Source organism: Salvelinus fontinalis, chromosome 7, assembly GCF_029448725.1.
Source record: "Salvelinus fontinalis isolate EN_2023a chromosome 7, ASM2944872v1, whole genome shotgun sequence".
NCBI lineage: Eukaryota > Metazoa > Chordata > Actinopteri > Salmoniformes > Salmonidae > Salvelinus > Salvelinus fontinalis.
The window spans coordinates 16,371,605-16,390,687 of record NC_074671.1 but is presented as its reverse complement, the minus strand read 5'-3'; the positions used below and the strand labels follow the sequence as shown (position 1 = coordinate 16,390,687).

The 19,083-nt window shown below is 42.3% G+C and overlaps 1 protein-coding gene across 1 annotated transcript in view; it reads left to right on the top strand.

The window, feature by feature from the left end:
* The window catches only part of LOC129859087 (SH3 domain-containing kinase-binding protein 1-like), a 37,446-nt gene that overhangs the window by 9,334 nt on the left and 9,029 nt on the right, over nt 1-19,083 (top strand). Inside the window, exons 3-9 of the mRNA XM_055928452.1 lie at nt 7,766-7,868; nt 9,191-9,297; nt 10,322-10,466; nt 12,232-12,305; nt 12,440-12,523; nt 15,310-15,379; nt 15,539-15,633. Of these exons, the coding sequence (XP_055784427.1) occupies nt 7,766-7,868; nt 9,191-9,297; nt 10,322-10,466; nt 12,232-12,305; nt 12,440-12,523; nt 15,310-15,379; nt 15,539-15,633 (678 nt within the window). The remainder of the gene's footprint in view (nt 1-7,765; nt 7,869-9,190; nt 9,298-10,321; nt 10,467-12,231; nt 12,306-12,439; nt 12,524-15,309; nt 15,380-15,538; nt 15,634-19,083) is intronic.

Below are 19,083 nucleotides of genomic sequence, written 5' to 3'. Positions count from 1 at the left end.
GGCAGACATTCCTAATACTGATCTGAATAGAAGGCATGGAAAGTCACATCCATTTCTATTGACTAAAGCCACTCTTAACAGGACTACGGGAAAGTAAACACTAGTGTTTAAAATGTGAACACTTAGGAGATGAAGGTGCTCTCCTGGTTGGAAACTGACTGGAAAAAGCTCACTATCATGTTTAATCTTGCATTCGAAATGCTTGTGTTTAGGATGAGAACACTTATTGGCAAATCTAAATGTCTAACGTTAAAGTTTTAAACACGTCACGTTCCATGTTTTTTACAGTGTAGCCTAATGAACCTAATGAATGGTTCTGCGAACCTGTAAAGAACACAAACATGGTCTTTGAATGTCCTGGATGGGAGACCAGATGCTGCAGCAAAAACACTGACACCAGTATCTAACAGTGGTGTGGTTGTGTGGTACGGGGGAAGCATCCACTTCCTTTCACAGTAGAGGAAGTAAAAATGATACAAGCAAACATGAACCCAGTGTTGTGTGTTTCTTTAACCCTGACTGGTCAATGATAAAGTTGATCTAGAATAGAACGGACGAGATATTCATCTGCTCAGTTGTTGCTCCTAAAAGTCATGATTTAATAACTGTTGTGTTGAATGTCACTGCTCCCACAGATTACACTCACCCTGTGCTCAGTTTGTGTGAGTCATGAGTCATGCATGTTATCATTCTCTTGTTCTTCCCAATAAAATGTGCATTTGTTCACTCCCCTCATGGGATGAATATTTTTCAGAGAATCTTTCAGGTTTCAACACCAGGAATAATACATATTATGCAGAGCGTCCCGAGAAATAACTATCTGTGGTGGCCCCCAGTTGAGCAGTGAATTTCAACCACAGATTCAACCACAAAGACCAGGGAGGTTTTCCAATGACATGCAAAGAAGGGCACCTATTGGTAGATGGGTGTAAAAGCAGACATTGAATGTCCGTTTGAGCATGGTGAAGTTATTAATTACACTTGGGATGGTGTATCAATACACCCAGTCACTACAAAGATATAGGCGTCCTTCCTAAACTCAGTTTGCAGAGAGGAAGGAAACCACTCAGGGATATGAAGATGAGGCCAATGGTGACTTTAAAACAGTTACAGAGTTGAATGGCTGTGATAACAGAGAACTGAGGATGGATCAACAACATTGTACGTATTACTCCAGAATACTAACCTAACTGACAGAGTGAAAAGGAAATCCTGGTAGTCTGCTTTCTACCAGACACTGGGAGATGAATTCACCTTTCAGCCGGACAATAACCTGATGAAGGAAAAAGGAAACCGCACACTGCTCTTAATAGTATCACTGATCTTTAATAAGCTTGCGTATCGGCCTCACGGCCTTCGTCAGAGCTTTTGTGATTATCTAAAAAAGTAGCACCGTTATGTAGACCTAGCCCCACCCACATCCGTTACACGCATCGAAAGGGGTTGGAGGCGAAGGAAAAATAAATAAGTGCTACCAAATATAACAATATGCATTTCATAAATATTCGAATAAAGTGTGTAAATAAGACGTATTAAACACGTCTGTAAAACAACAATGAAGACATAGCACGTTTTCATTAATCATCGTATGAAAACATCAGAGTAATCTTAAATAGGAACATAATTCATGTTCAAATTCACAACATAACATACATAGGCATTTCATCATTAAGTCCTTTAGGAAATAATGTCTGGAGGGTGAAAATCCCAAAACATTCTCTTTTACTCAGAGTATTATTAATATCACCTCCCCTGTCTGATATCTCAACTTTCTCTATACCACAAAATCTAAAGGTGGAAATGTCATGCTTCAGGTCATTAAAATGTACTGCGACTGGATAATCCGTGTCGCTTCTCCTGATTGAACTTTTATGTTCACTAATTCTCTGTTTGAGAGAGCGGGAGCTTTTACCGACATAGCAGAGCCCACATGGACATTTAATAATGTAGATATGGGTGGTGGAACACGTAATAATGTCATTTATTTGGAACCGTTTTCCTATGTGTGTGTTGCAGAAATATTCACACTTCATCATATTGTTGCACTGTGCGCATCCTCTGCATTTATAGCTACCATTTGGTAGAGGGCGTAAAAGAGCTTGGCTGATTTTCTTTTGTGGCTGGCAGTTGGCATGAACCAATTTATCGCGTAAATTCCGACCTCGCCTATACACAATAAGTGGTGGTAAAATATGCCAGTGTTTCTTGACCACATCTCCCACTTTTCGCGAATTCAAAGTATATGTAGTTGTGAACATTACGGAGTGTTCTGTAGCTTTAGCGGGTCTTTTTTGTAGCAGTTCATCTCGTGTTTTTTCCAATGCCAAATTAAGAGCTTCAAACACACATTGTGGCGAATAGCCTCTTCTTAGAAACCTAATGCGCATCTTCGCTGCTTTTTCTAGATAATCCTCTGTGGAGTGGCATATACGGCGCAGTCTAAAAAATGGCTTCTTGGAAGTCCTCTTTTTAATGGCTCAGGGTGGAAGCTGTCACCCTGTAAAGAGTATTTCTGTCCGTTTCTTTTCTGTACAGAGTTGTAAACAGGGTTCCATTTGATTTCTCAGGACAATAACCTAAAACACAAGGCCAAATCTACACTGAAGTTGCTTACCAAGAAGACAGGGATGGTTCCTGAGTGGCCGGGTTACAGTTTTGACTTAAATCTACTTGAAAATCTATGGCAAGACCTGACAATGGTTGTCTAGCAATGATCAACAACCAATTTGACAGAGCTTGAAGAATTCTTGAAAATAATAAATGGGCAAATGTTGCACCATCCAGATATGTAAAGCTCTTAGAGACTCACCCACTCAACTGTAATCATTGCCAAAGGTGATTCTACAAAGTATTGACTCAGGGCAGGGCCGGCGCCAGAACAATTCAGTTGGACCGGCCATGTGTGCACCCGCATGCGCGTTCATAATTAGTTTCAATAAGTGTAATAGTAAAGGCCATAGGCAGCTGGGGAATTTCAAGTTTGGAGAAGCTTACAATTTATCCTACCATTTCTACCGATCTATCTTTTATATGCACATTTTTGTGGAACAGTTTAATTTCAATAATAACATTTTATTTTCTCAATCATTGTCACGTGGTTAATCATAAAAATCTGAAATAAAATGATAAAATGTTCAAATTCAACTGAGGTGAGAGCAGCAGCCTCTCCCATATGAACACATTGATACACTGTGATCCATTGGCGGCTAAATGAGCTCATAGAACTCCGAGATAGCCTATAGGCCAATGTAGCAGTAGGTCTATCCATCTCAACAAAGTAAAGCTGACAAATAAAAACAGTAGAAAATAACCTGATAAATTCTGGTTCTTTCAATCACAATCATCTCTCTTCTCCACCTGTCTGCCTCCCTTTCTATCTGTCTTGACTTGAGCTATTGCTAGTGAAAAAACAAAACCAAAACTTTTGGACAAAACCAAAACTTGTTTATCACAAGTTTAGAAGGTTGTGAACTCTGCAAGCAATGTTTCCACTCCGAGAATGAGAACGGTGAATTACTGTAATTAATACATGCATTGATAGAAGTGTATGTAACCATATGATGAGGGAATAACAGCACATTTACTAGGCCTACTGGAGACATATATAATGGGGAATTGATCAAAAATGTACCATCAAAGGGCAAAGAATTCACACTGAAAAAATGTATGGGCAAGAATTGGCGGTAGACAGCTGAGCACATTCTGGAGAGCTGCACCATATCTTGTCCAAACAGCCCTCCTCCACACACAGGTCTGCACATTATACCCCTAGAACACCATTGGTCTTGTACTGGACAGATTTAGGTAAGAGTTAGCCCTCTCACTTCGCCTTTTCCTGTCTGCTAAAACTATATCACCGGAGAAAGCATCTAAGTGAGTGGAACAGCACCCCTCTATATATAGACCATGTATCTGACGCGGTCTGGCCAGAAATAGTATGACATGCTATAATATTTTGGTCCAGACAGCATTAGATATATGGTCAACACATACTGAGATGTAAATGTAAACATTTCTAAAAACATCTTTTCACTTTGTCATTATGGGGTATTGTGTGTAGATGGGTGAGAGAGAAATACAATGAATACATTTTTAATTGAGGCTGTGACAACAAAGTGTGAAATAAGTCAGTGGGTATATTCTTTCAGAAGGCTCTGTATGGTCACTATGGCAGGGTTCTCCCCAAACAAGAGGGGTGCTGCACCACCTTGGCAGCTTGGCTGTGCTAAGAATTACACATTTTATGATTCCCTTCTCCATCTTTCTGATGTAAAAAGGGTTTTATAAATATATTTGATTTAGATTATTATCATTTGTTTTGGTATTAATAAAGCATCTCAGAGCAGATCATAATGCATAACATTACATGGACAGAGGGTACCTGCTCCTAGATCAGCACTCCTAGTCTGTAATGCTTTATGGATATGGGCCCTGCTGGTATGTGTTAGTACTAGGCTGGAACAAAAACCTGTAAAAACAACTGCTTTCCAGGACCAGGGTTGGAGAATGTTAATCTCAAAGGAAAAGAGTTTGACTAGATGTGTGTGTGTGTGTGTGTGTGTGTGTGTGTGTGTGTGTGTGTGTGTGTGTGTGTGTGTGTGTGTGTGTGTACAGTCGTGGCCAAAAGTTTTGAGAACACAAATATTAATTTTCACAAAGTCTTCTGCCTCAGTGTCTAGATATTTTTGTCAGATGTTACTATGGAATACTGAAGTATAATTACAGGCATTTCATAAGTGTCAAAGGCTTTTATTGACAATTACATGTAGTTGATGCAAAGAGTCAATATTTGCAGTGTTGACCCTTCTTTTTCAAGACCTCTGCAATCCGCCCTGGCATGCTGTCAATTAACTTCTGGGCCACATCCTGACTGATGGCAGCCCATTCTTGCATAATCAATGCTTGGAGTTTGTCAGAATTTGTGGGGTTTTGTTTGTCCACCCGCCTCTTGAGGATTGACCACAAGTTCTCAATGGGATTAAGGTCTGGGGAGTGTCTTGGCCATGGACCCAAAATATCAATGTTTTGTTCCCTGAGCCACTTAGTTATCACTTTTGCTTTATGGCAAGGTGCTCCATCATGCTGGAAAAGGCATTGTTCGTCACCAAACTGTTCCTGGATGGTTGGGAGAAGTTGCTCTTGGAGGATGTGTTGGTACCATTTTTTATTCATGGCTGTGTTCTTAGGCAAAATTGTGAGTGAGCCCACTCCCTTGGCTGAGAAGCAACCCCACACATGAATGGTCTCAGGATGCTTTACTGTTGGCATGACACAGGATTGATGGTAGCGCTCACCTTGTCTTCTCCGAACAAGCTTTTTTCCGGATGGCCCAAACAATCGGAAAGGGGATTCATCAGAGAAAATGACTTTACCCCAGTCCTCAGCAGTCCAATCCCTGTACCTTTTTCAGAATATCTGTCTGTCCCTGATGTTTTTCCTGGAAAGAAGTGGCTTCTTTGCTGCCCTTCTTGACACCAGGCCATCCTCCACAAGTCTTCGCCTCACTGTGCGTGCAGATGCACGCACACCTGCCTGCTGCCATTCCTGAGCAAGCTCTGTACTGGTGGTGTCCCGATCCCGCAGCTGAATCAACTTTAGGAGACGATTCTGGCAATTGCTGGACTTTCTTGGGCGCCCTGAAGCCTTCTTCACAACAATTTAACCACTCTCCTTGAAGTTCTTGATGATCCGATAAGTGGTTGATTTAGGTGCAATCTTACTGGCAGCAATATCCTTGCCTGTGAAGCCCTTTTTGTGCAAAGCAATGATGACGGCACGTGTTTCCTTGCATGTAACCATGGTTGACAGAGGAAGAACAATTATTCCAAGCACCACCCTCCTTTTGAAGCTTCCAGTCTGTTATTCGAACTCAATCAGCATGACAGAGTGATCTCCAGCCTTGTCCTCGTCAACACTCACACCTGTGTTAACGGGAGAATCACTGACATGATGTCAGCTGGTCCTTTTGTGGCAGGGCTGAAATGCATTGGAAGTGTTTTTGGGGGATTCAGTTAATTTGGATGGCAAAGAGGGACTTTGCAATTAATTGCAATTAATCTGATCACTCTTCATAACATTCTGGAATATACGCAAATTGCCATCATACAAACTGAGGTAGCAGACTTTGTGAAAATTAATATTTGTGTCATTTTCAACTTTTGGCCGTGACTGTACAGTAAGCAGGTGTTTCCTGTTCTGACATTGCAAATCTGTTCCTCTTCCTTTTGTTATATCAGTTTGGTTTCCTTCTATAGAGAAACACACTCACTTATACTCTGACACACTGAGGTGTGAATGTGTGTGTGTGTGTGTGTTATTGCATTAGTCTGTTAGCTGCAGAGCAGGGATTATGAAACTGCATCCTGACGAATGCATTAAAGAACTGTGAAATACACAGCCTTGTGTGTGAATAAAAAGTGTGTATGTTGCAGCTGTAGGGATTTGCTGACGTACACACAGTAACTCGGGTAGGGCAACGCTGACGTACACACAGTAACACGGGTAGGGCAACGCTGGCGTACACACAGTAACACGGGTAGGGCAACGCTGGCGTACACACAGTAACTCGGGTAGGGCAACGCTGACGTACACACAGTAACACGGGTAGGGCAACGCTGACGTACACACAGTAACTCGGGTAGGGCAACGCTGACGTACACACAGTAACTCGGGTAGGGCGACGCTGGCGTACACACAGTAACACGGGTAGGGAAACGCTGACGTACACACAGTAACTCGGGTAGGGCAACGCTGACGTACACACAGTAACTCGGGTAGGGCAATGCTGACGTACACACAGTAAATTGGGTAGGGCAATGCTGACATACACACAGTAACTTGGGTAGGGCAACGCTGGCGTACACACAGTAACTCGGGTAGGGCAACGCTGACGTACACACAGTAACTCGGGTAGGGCAACGCTGACGTACACACAGTAACTCGGTTAGGGCGACGCTGACGTACACACAGTAACTCGGGTAGGGCGACGCTGGCGTACACACAGTAACTTGGGTAGGGCAACGCTGACGTATACACAGTAACTCGAGTAGGTCAATGCTGGCGTATACACAGTAACTCGGGTAGGGATTTGCTGGCGTACACACAGTAACTCGGGTAGGGATTTGCTGGCGTACACACAGTAACTCGGGTAGGGATTTGCTGGCGTACACACAGTAACTCGGGTAGGGATTTGCTGGCGTACACACAGTAACTCGGGTAGGGATTTGCTGACGTACACACAGTAACTCGGGTAGGGAAACGCTGACGTACACACAGTAACTCGGGTAGGGAAACGCTGACGTACACACAGTAACACGGGTAGGGCAACGCTGGCGTACACACAGTAACTCGGGTAGGGCAATGCTGACGTACACACAGTAACTTGGGTCGTGTGTGTCCTGTGATAGTTTACATAAGAAAAAAAGGGCAAGACACAATAACTGCGTTTGCGTTTGTGGGTGGACATGAAGTGTGTGTGTGTGTGTTCCTCTTCCTGCTCATAAAGGGTTAGGTGTCTCGGGTTACAGACCTTTTAACCATTACCATGACTTCAGCACCTAATAGATAGATGGGACATAAGATACACAGAGATACAAAACATTCAAACTCTCTCTCTCTCTGTGTGTGTTTCTGTCTCTCTCTCTCTCTGTGTTTCTGTCTCTCTCTCTCTCTGTCTCTGTCTCTGTCTCTGTCTCTGTCTCTGTCTCTGTCTCTGTCTCTGTCTCTGTCTCTGTCTCTGTCTCTTTCTCTCTCTGTCTCTGTCCAGGAGATGAAGAAGGAGGTGAAGAGAGTGGCGGGTCCTAAATCTGATTTGTCCAATGGCAGTACAAGCCTTGTACCTGAGACTGACCTACGACCAGCCAGGAAAGGTACCCCCCCCCCCCCCCCCCTTCACACACACACATCCTTAGGTAGGTTAATATCCCCCTGCTCATACACAGATCCTATTAGAGTGATAGGGATTAGCGTCAGGTTATCCTTTGTCCTTCACACACACGTGCACACATTCCTGGTACTACCGTTCACTAAAGGAATTATTCACAATATTAACAGTACTATATATATACATACTGTTGAAGTCGGAAGTTTACATACACTTAGGTTGGAGTCATTAAAACGCGTTTTACAAACACTCGAAAAAATTTCTTGTTAACAAACTATAGTTTTGGCAAGTTGGTTAGGACATCTACTTTGTGCATGACACAAGTAATATTTCCAACAATTGTTTACAGACAGATTATTTCACTTATAATTCACTGTATCACTGTATCACAGAAGTTTACATACACTATGTTGACTGTGCCTTTTAAACAGCTTGGAAAATTCCAGAAAATTATGTCATGGCTTTCGAAGCTTCTGATAGGCTAATTGACATAATTTTAGTCAATTGGAGGTGTACCTGTGCATGTATTTTAAGGCCTACCTTCAAACTCAGTGCCTCTTTGCTTGATATCATGGGAAAATCAAAAGAAATCAGCCAAGACCTCAGGAAGAAAAAGCGTAGGGTCTTCCATTCCTGTGGTGGTCCTCATGAGAGCCAGTTTCATCATAGCGCTTAATGGTTTCTGTGACTGCACTTGAAGAAACTTTCAAAGATCTTGAAATTTTCCGTATTTTCCGTACCTTCATGTCTTAAAGTAATGGACTGTAATTTCTCTTTGCTTTTCTGAGCTGTTCTTGCCATAATATGGACTTGGTCTTTTACCAAATAGGACTATCTTCTGTATACCAACCCTACCTTGTTACAACACAACTGATTGGCTCAAATGCATTAAGAAGGAAAGAAATTCTACAAATTAACTTTTAAGAAAGCACACCTGTTAATTGAAATGCATTCCAGGTTGCTACATTGTTAAGCTGGTTGAGAGAATGCCAAGAGTGTGCAAAGCTGTCATCAAGGCAAAAGGTGGCTGTTTGAAGAATCTCAAATAAAAAATATATTGTTTAACACTTTTTTGGTTACTACATGATTCATATGTTATTTCATAGTTTTGATGACTTCACTATTATTCTACAATGTAGAAATTAGTAAAAATAAAGAAAAACCCTTGAATGAGTGTTCTAAAACTTTTGACCGGTAGTGTGTGTGTGTATATGTGTGTATATAATGTTAGTATGTGTGCAGTGGGCTACAAATAATATTTGTGAACATAATAAATAGTTAAATAATATTCTAGTGTGTGTGTTCCAGGAGATCAGATCAGCCAGAGGAGGTGTAAGGCTTCCTTCAGCTATGTTCCCCAGAACGAGGATGAGTTAGAGCTGAAGATAGGAGATGTCATCCACATACTGGGGGAGGTGAGAGGGGAGGCTGACATACTGGGTGAGGTGAGAGGGGAGGCTGACATACTGGGCGAGGTGAGAGGGGAGGCTGACATACTGGGGGAGGTGAGAGGGGAGGCTGACATACTGGGGGAGGTGAGAGGGGAGGCTGACATACTGGGCGAGGTGAGAGGGGAGGCTGACATACTGGGCGAGGTGAGAGGGGAGGCTGACATACTGGGGGAGGTGAGAGGGGAAGGCTGACATACTGGGGGAGGTGAGAGGGGAGGCTGACATACTGGGCGAGGTGAGAGGGGAGGTTGACATACTGGGCGAGGTGAGGGGAGGCTGACTGTGTGTTTGGGTGTGTGTCGTTTTCAACTTTTTCTTTACTGTAGTAACTTCCTCCTCTGATGGCCACATGACAGATCTGTTAAACCACATTATAATACTGTAGTGACCCTGTGTTCACAGTCATGTATATTAGCTCCTCCACGGGAGCTAGCTGTCTTACACCATGGAGAGCATGCAGGTCTCCCAACCAGAACCTTGTGCTTTCAATTTTAATCTTCAGACAACTTCACTCTCCCTTCCTGTTTCATTACAATATTGACTTGTGTGTTCAGGTGGAGGAGGGCTGGTGGGAGGGCAGTCTGAAGGGTAAGACAGGGATGTTTCATGTGTTCAGGTGGAGGAGGGCTGGTGGGAGGGCAGTCTGAAGGGTAAGACAGGGATGTTTCATGTGTTCAGGTGGAGGAGGGCTGGTGGGAGGGCAGTCTGAAGGGTAAGACAGGGATGTTTCATGTGTTCAGGTGGAGGAGGGCTGGTGGGAGGGCAGTCTGAACGGTAAGACAGGGATGTTTCATGTGTTCAGGTGGAGGAGGGCTGGTGGGAGGGCAGTCTGAACGGTAAGACAGGGATGTTTCATGTGTTCAGGTGGAGGAGGGCTGGTGGGAGGGCAGTCTGAACGGTAAGACAGGGATGTTTCATGTGTTCAGGTGGAGGAGGGCTGGTGGGAGGGCAGTCTGAACGGTAAGACAGGGATGTTTCATGTGTTCAGGTGGAGGAGGGCTGGTGGGAGGGCAGTCTGAACGGTAAGACAGGGATGTTTCCCTCCAACTTCACCAGAGAGCTGGGGGACACGCCCCCTTCACGAGACACATCCACTAGGTCATCACAGGAGGAGCTACGCAGCAACAAGACCAGTGAGTCACACACTCATCACAGCCATGCACATGCACAAACCATCACAAGCTAGGTTTTCATCCAATTGGTGACAGATTTTCATGCGAATATTCTAAAATCTGCATAAAGTAAATATGCTCATTTTCCCACCAGTGGCGTGTTTCCACTAAACAGACTTGTTATGGATAAAAATCAGTGCGTGATGACGTAGTGCGCACACAAAGGAACTTTTGGCTTATATTTTCACATACCAAATAAAAATTCTAAAATTCAATGTGTTTCTATTGCATTTTCAACTCTACTCTAGCCAACAGCTACAGATACATGATGTATTTACTATTGATTTCTATTTGTCAAACGGCAGTCAAGCATAGATCATCATGTCACCAGAATAAGACCCTCGATATTAATTGGAAAGCAGCATCAAGCTCATTACCGTGCACTTTCACCACCCTGTGAAATGAATCATAATTGATTTAATCTGTAGTCTGTGGTGGCATATTTCTGCTTAACCAAATGAGGAGAGTTACAAACTACACACCAGTCAGAGTTATACTTAAACTACATCTTTAATAATAATAATAAGCTTTGCAATAGCATTTGACTTTCAACAATTCCCTATTTCTAATGAACCGTTGAGAAGTACCAACAGAAAAATACAAATATCTTTTATAGCCAAGATACACCCCTCTCAATTTACATGACGAGCCATAGATCTTAGGAACTGTTGACAAAGAAATACTTTTTCTTGAGAAAGGAGTATCCCTTAGATAACATTCGCTATTAATTATCGTTGAGTTTGGTCCCTCAGACGAGGTTCTAATCTCATTCCTGGTACTTCATAGTACAAAAACACCAACTCATCCAATGGCATATATAAATTATCAACTCTAGATACTCCCATCTCAAGTAAGCCCCCTCTTGACCCCACTCCTGGACAAGCTCACTGAGGGGAGTGAGCCTCTAGGTCATACACTGTCCCAGGATAAGTGTAAGATCAGAGAGGACATACAATGTTTCCAGACACTGCCATACACCTCCCCCCAATGGGAAAAGGAGGGAGTGACTGGCGCACAGACATTGTGGAGACAAGTAATTGGTTCCCCATTAATCACGCCATCCCTTCACATGGCTTAAGAATAGGTAAAGACACATTCACATATGAAGACATTGTACCATTCTGTTCTCTTCCCTTTCTGATATTCTGCAAACTGCCAACACTATAGTCCAAAAGGATACATTTTTATGACAAGTATCTCACATAAGCATATTATGCAAATAAAACATCTTAATTATCTATGTTACCCCACTAATTCTGATTCATCCGCCACAAGTCTAATAAAGTGCATGGTTTCCCGACGAGTCGTAGTGGGAGGACCACACAACATGTCATCCATCGCATGACTCCAAGCTGACTTCGATGTGATGGTTGTCATATCAATATTTCCGTATAAAAACGTTTCCACCGTCATTTCTTGTAAAATTCATTTGACCACCTTGTCTAGTGGATTTAGTTTTGTTGACATTTGGAAAGTTTTCCATCAGGCCTGTCGTGACATATTTTTATCCAACGTTTACTTTACACACAAAAAGGTTGGATGGAAACCTGGTTACTAATCAAATGTTTTTTATATGCATGAAATGGCAGATCAATATTCATATGATGTAACACAATTAAAGAACATTGTTACATGATTCTGCTGAACTCAACAAGGTTTCTAATAAATTGTTAGCATAAATAGTCATTGTGTGTGTGTGTGTGTGTGTGTGTGTGTGTGTGTGTAGGTAAAGACAGTCCAGGCAGCGAGAGTGACGGTGGAGAGAGTCGCTCTGACAGTGGAGAGATTCAACCCAAGAAGGTCTGTCTGTCTGTGTCTGTCTGTCTCTGTCTCTTTCTGTCTGTCTGTCTGTCTGTCTCTGTGTAGTTTAATAACAGTTTCATGATACGCGTAATGTGTTAGAACAGTATTGTCGTGGTAACGTGTGTCTCCAGGTTCGAGGGTTTGGGTTCGGTGACATCTTTAAAGACCAGCCCATCAGACTGGGACCTGCATCTGGAGACATGGAGGGAGGGAAGGTGATACACGCACAAACTTAAAGGGATAGTTCAGGCAGAATCTATATTTGGGTGGAATTACCCTTACCTTGAGTTGTCCGAAGGCCCATAGTGACAGAATCCACAATAGTCCAGCTGTTTAAACTCATGAATTTAGATGATCCGAATTATGGAAGCTCCTGGCTATGGCAGAAGGAAACAATGGACTATTGTGGATTCTGTAACTATGGGCCCTCAGACACAACTCAATGTAAGGGAAATTCCACCCAAGTATAGATTCTGCCTGAACTATCCCTTTAATGGTGCATACAGATGTAGGATTTTAATTTGAGCCAGTTTGCTAAAGCAGGAAAATAATTATTCAGCAGTAAGAAATGTGAATTATTATATGGATTATAATTAATGGACATTTGTCTTTAGGGTAAATCATGTCTGACATTTTTATAGTGAAAATCACAAACGTTTGGAAGCCTTTTTAAACCTGAAATACACTACAAAAGAATTTCCCAAACTCGGTCCTTGGGACCACAAGGGTGTACATTTAGTTTTTCCCCTACCACTACACAGCTGATTCAAATAATCAACTCATCTAGCTTTGATCATTTGAATCAGCTGTGTAGTGTTAGGGCAAAAACCAAAACGTACACCTCTTGGGGTCCCGAGGACCGAGTTTGGGAAACGCTGCACGACAAGTTAAGATCCTACATCTGTATACAATGTCAGTGTTTACGTGTAAATGGGAGGAAGGAAGTCCATTCCAGGCTCCTCCTTTTCCTCTTTTTCAGTTTCAGGAAGTACCTCATTATATCACACACACACCGTTCAGTGATGAAGGCGTGTGAGAGCGCTCTACAGGGAGGGAGGGAGTAACGGAGGGAGGGAGGGAGGGCAGTAGAGGTTTTCACCTACATGTACACACAGACACAGACACACACACTGAGTCATTGTGGCTGGCAGGGCTGAAATAGCATGGCTGATGTAGCAGGCCTGTGTCTAGAACCACAGGACTAGGGTAAGACAAGCCTACATCTCCTTTTCTCTCTCTCTTCACTTTGTTCTCTCTCTCTCTTCACTTTGCTCTCTCCTTTTCTCTCTCTCTTCACTTTGCTCTCTCTCTTCACTTTGCTCTCTCTCTCTCTTCACTTTGCTCTCTCTCTCTTTACTTTGTTCTCTCTCCTTTTCTCTCTCTCTTCACTTTGCTCTCTCCTTTTCTCTCTCTCTCTTCACTTTGCTCTCTCTTTCTTTCTCTCGCTCTCTTCACTTTGCTCTCTCTTTCTTTCTCTCGCTCTCTTCACTTTGCTCTCTCTTTCTCGCTCTCTCTCTCTTCCTCCCTTTCTCTCTCTTTTCAATTTGCTCTCTCTCTTCACTTTGTTCTCTCTCTATCTCTCTCTCGCTCACTTCACTCTCTCTCTTCACTTTACTCTCTCTCTCTTCACTTTACTCTCTCTCTCTCTCTCTTCACTTTACTCTCTCTCTCTCTCTCTTCACTTTGCTCTCTCTCTTTCTCTCTCTCTTCACTTTGCTCTCTCTTTCTCTCTCTCTCTCTCTCTCTCTCTTCACTTTGTTCTCTTTCTCTCGCTCACTCTCTCTCTCTCTCTCTCTCTCTCTCCACTTTGCTCTCTTCTCTCTCTCTCTCTCTCTCTCTTCACTTTGCTCTCTCTCTTTCTCTCTCTCTCTTCACTTTGCTCTCTCTCTTTCTTTCTTTCTCTCTCTCTTCACTTTGTTCTCTTTCTCTCGCTCACTCTCTCTCTCTTCACTGCTCTCTCTCTTTCTTTCTCTCTCTCTTCACTTTGTTCTCTTTCTCTCGCTCACTCTCTCTTCACTTTGTTCTCTTTCTCTCGCTCACTCTCTCTCTCCACTTTGCTCTCTCTCTCTCTCTTCACTTTGCTCTCTCTCCTTTTCTCCTGTCACACTCTCGCTGTATTACAATGGAGTCTGATTTATAACGGGACTGTGTGGATGATGGCAGGGTCATGTTTGGTTTAGGGTGTGTCTTGTGTAGTGTTTGTTGTGTATGAGTATATTGATCTGTATCAGTGTTTGTGTGTGTGAGAGTTTTGGTACGTGTCAGGCTGTGTGTGTGTGTTTGTGCTGATGTGTGTAGGATATTTTGCAGCCTGTCCTGCTGTGCGGGTGGCTGTGTAGTGGTGGTTTATGGGAAGTGTAATCGCTGTTCTCTAATGATAATTGGGCTGGTGGTGGGAGAGGGGTTTAGATGGGAGGGGGTTACTTTTGGGGGTGGGTCCTGGTAGTAGCCTTTAAACACAGATGTAGGATCAGATTGTCCAACCTCCAAAAAATACAGTGTCTACAGTTAACTTGTGTACTAGACTGACGTCTATCTTCCCCTGAGGGCTGAGGAGTATCCAGCTGTGTGTCGCAGTCTGACGTTACTTAGAGAGAGAGAGAGAGAGAGAGAGATCCACATGGCTTTAAATTAGAACAGCTCGACAGGGTAGAAAGAGGGATGCAGTGGGAGGAAAGAAGAGAGAGAGAGAGAGTGGAGGGAGAGGGAACTGGGACTGAAGGGGGAGAGAGAGAGGCAGGAAGTTGGAGAGGGGACTGAAGGGAGGGAGGGAGGGAGGTGAAGAGGGACTGGGGGAGAGAGAGGGGCAGGGGGGAGAGAGGGGGGGAGAGGAGTTGGGATGTTCTTCTGAGTGTGAATCAGAGAACTGTGTGTGTTTGAGACAGACCGGGCCCTGTGTGTGCGTGTGCGTGTCACATAGACAGGGCCCAGTCTGTCCGGAATTGATCGCAAATGGAGTATTCTGGGAATGTAGTTTCCTGTGTGTTTCCCTCCTCTCTAGGCACAGGTTAGGAAATCACCCTCTGTTTCCCTGGAAACCATGAAGGCGGATCCTGAGGGCATGGTGAAAGGTGAGAGGGAGGGGTCTGGGATCTTCTAGACAGTGTCTCAATTGCTGTTTCACACCTAGAATAAGATAAAGACTCGCACCTGCTGAGTCTCTTGATTTACTTTAATAAACCTGAGTTTTGGGATTCAACTTGAGTGTCTGTATTCTGATTGGTTCCCAGGCCGTGAGCTGTGTAAGGTCATCTTCCCATACGACGCCCATAACGAAGACGAGCTGTCAATGAAAGAGGGAGAGATTGTCACCATAATCAACAGGGTGTGTGTGTCTAGCCTCTGAGTGTCCATGCATGCCGTTGTGCATGTGTGTATCAGGTTTGGGGTTAATTCCACAATTCCACAATCCCATTTCAATTCCCTCTACCTGTAAATTCCAAATTCCATTTAATTCAAATTCTGGAGTAAATTCTTTATTTTAAGTGCATTAAATCCATTAATGAGGAGATGTATAAATATTGAATTCCAATTCAAGCAGCCCTTTCTACTCGTACCCGTATACGGGTTGAAAATTGCACTAATAAGCACCTAAGTTGGAACACTGTAGCTGGCTGTACAGTAACATGCTATACATGATGTCAGAGCTCTGGCTCTTCGGTTCACAGCGCTGTGTGGATTTTGACTGACAGCCTTTTTGAACTTGAGCACCGCACGCCAAGAAGTTGCCCCCATCCCTCCTGCTGATTGGGCAACTTTTGCACATTTTTGGTCACAACTTTTGCACATTTTTGCACATTTTTTATGTAAATAAAAAAGGACTATATATTTTGAAAGATGAGACGTTGAGGATTATAATAAATACCGCTTTGTCATACAAGCAAGCCAAACGCCTGTGAGTGCAAATGTCCACTTCACATTTCCATATCATAAAACTAATGTCATATACAGTGTCAGCGTTTATGATCACTATGTTTGATGTACAGTTACAAGATGACATGACGTCATATGTCCTGAACAGAAGGAGCCTATAAGGAACTGAAAACACACCTTTCTATACGCACCAAAGACTACATGTCATATTATATTTTATAACTTAGCTAGTCATGTTGGCAATAGAGCAGACCTTCAAATGATGCCCACTTGACCCAGATTGCGAATTCTAATGGACTGTTTTTGGATTGGGTAAACTGCAGGACTGTGTTCTGCACAAAACAACTCCAAGGTGTTCTGCTCTAGTTCCTCAATGGCACTGCTAGGAGAACTTTAAAAAAGCACCTTATAATTGAAGACTCTTCTTTGAGTCATAAAAGTGCATTGAAATGACTAAATAACTGCACACTTTGGAGAGGTGTGTGACCACTTGGAGACACCAGTTTTTCGTCGTATGTTGCACCTACCCCAAATATACCAAGAATATTCTTATCATGTTACTGAATATATCCAGAATATTTTCAGATTTCTTTATCAGCAAATGCAGCAAAAAGTACAGTAAATGTAAAACGATCATACAATCAACAGTGTAATGTTTGGGTTGTCTTGTGTCAGGTGAACTGTTGTGTCCTCACCTGAACGACCAGTTCCCGAAGGAAATTGCAGAACGGCGTAAAGTTCTGTATCCAATTTTCAAGGAAAATCGATTAAAAGGGAAACGAGTAGCTCTCATCGTCGATAAACTATATATTGATAACTAGTTGTTCAGAGACACAAAGACTACTCCATGGCTATTTAAAAAAATTACAAAGTGCTTATAGGCGAGGAAAATAATGAAACACAATTCTAGCCCGGTTATGGATTGTAATAATACAACAGAAAATATAGCTTTTCTATATATTTTCAAATATAACTAATTGAAACACAAAAGCACTAATTCAACATGGTGGAGATAAAGACTCAGTAAACAGAAGGCACAGTATGTGTGGATGGTGTGTGTTTTTTTGTTGATGTGTGGCGTTGAGTGAGAAAGGAAATTGTTGCATATCCCAGAATCAATGTATTGCTGTGAGCGGGGGTGTGAGAGCTTTCAATGTTGTTCAGATGATGGATATACTTTTTGTAATGAATTATACGTCTTATTTATTTATTGTCCCATCATGGTGGAACAGCATTTTAAAATAAATTCTACATTTAATTTATTTATTGTCCTATCACGGGGGACCGTGTTTCAGGGAAAGGGGTACATTTGACCTCCATCATCTTGGACGTGACAATGGTTAATAACATCTCCCCATTTCTGCCCATTTTTCTGCACAGTCTTGCAGGCCTTCTCATGCAACTGTATATGCATTCATAAATTAAGACCTTTCTTGAGTTGGGCTCTGGGATGATGGAACTGTTGAGAATGTGAGCTTATGGTTGTGTGGGGGGAAAGGGTTGAGTGTGTGTGGGTGTATGTGCGTATCCCACAACTGTTGCGAAGGAGTAAAAGATGTTAGGGACAATATAGGATGATTCACAATAATTGTTTGCTAATATAATAATTGCTTGCAATAATGTAATTTTGGTAATGGCGAGACTGGTGAGAGGTAAAATCATTTGCATAAATTGCCTACATTACTACAAATATTGATAACTAATTATGGAAAATAAGAAACAGGATTTTAAACATTTTTTGTTGTTGTTGATGGCTATATATAGTACACATCGAGGTGAGGGCGATGGAAATGCATTTGGCGGTTGATCTACTTCTGTTCTGTGGGTGGCACTGTGTGCTCTTTTCAAAGGATGGATCCCAGTCTCTTCAGGGCTATGGGATACGGGGGGTCGAGGGTGGTCTGTCGGCCATTGGGATGACAACCCAACTCGGGATGAGGAGGGCTTTTAGTAGGTGGAATGGTGGGGACCAATTGGAGGTTTACTTAGTAGCAATGCAAATATCATGGTACAGAAAACATCATGTTACTTTTTATGGTACGTTTACAAACATATATTTTGATAAATAGAATTGAAAGTTGTGTCTCAGTTTGTTAAGTGTTGAAATAAGTATAGCCAGTTATAGTTGTAATGGCCTAGCAGACAATAAGAAAAGACGATCAGTATTTACCTGGCTAAAAGAGAAGGAATATAATATCTATTGTTTACAGGAAACTCATTCAACCGTTTTAGATGAAGTTTTGTGGAATAAAGGACTGGGGGGGCGAAATATACTTCTCCCATGGGCAAAGACATTCAAAAGGGGTGATGATATTAATTAACAGTAATTTTGATCCAAATGTGCAACTTGTCCAAACAGAACATCAAGGTAGATGGATTATTTTAAATATGTTATTGGACAATAAACAGATTTGGCTTATTAACCTATACGGTCCAAATTATGATCCAAGCTTCTTTGAAAATATATATATGAATTTATCAACTCTACAAGCAACACTAGACTCTATTATTATGGTGGGAGATTTTAATGCGGTCTTAAATACCTCAATGGACCGGAAAGGAAATCACACTACAAACTATCACCCTCAGGCACTTAAGGAAATCATGAATGTCATGGATATATTGGAATTAGTGGATATATGGAGACTTAAATACCCTGACCTAGTGAGATATACATAGCGGAGGCTCAATCAAGCTAGTCGTCTTGACTACTTTCTTACACCATTCTCTCTGGCACCAAATGTTTAAAAAGTGTTGATAGGGGACAGAATGCAGTCGGATCATCACATAATTGGCATATATATTACTCTTACAGAATTTCCATGTGGCCGAGGATATTGGAAATTTAATCAAAGCCTACTAGATGATAAATTGTTTAGAACTAGGACAGAAGAATTTATAA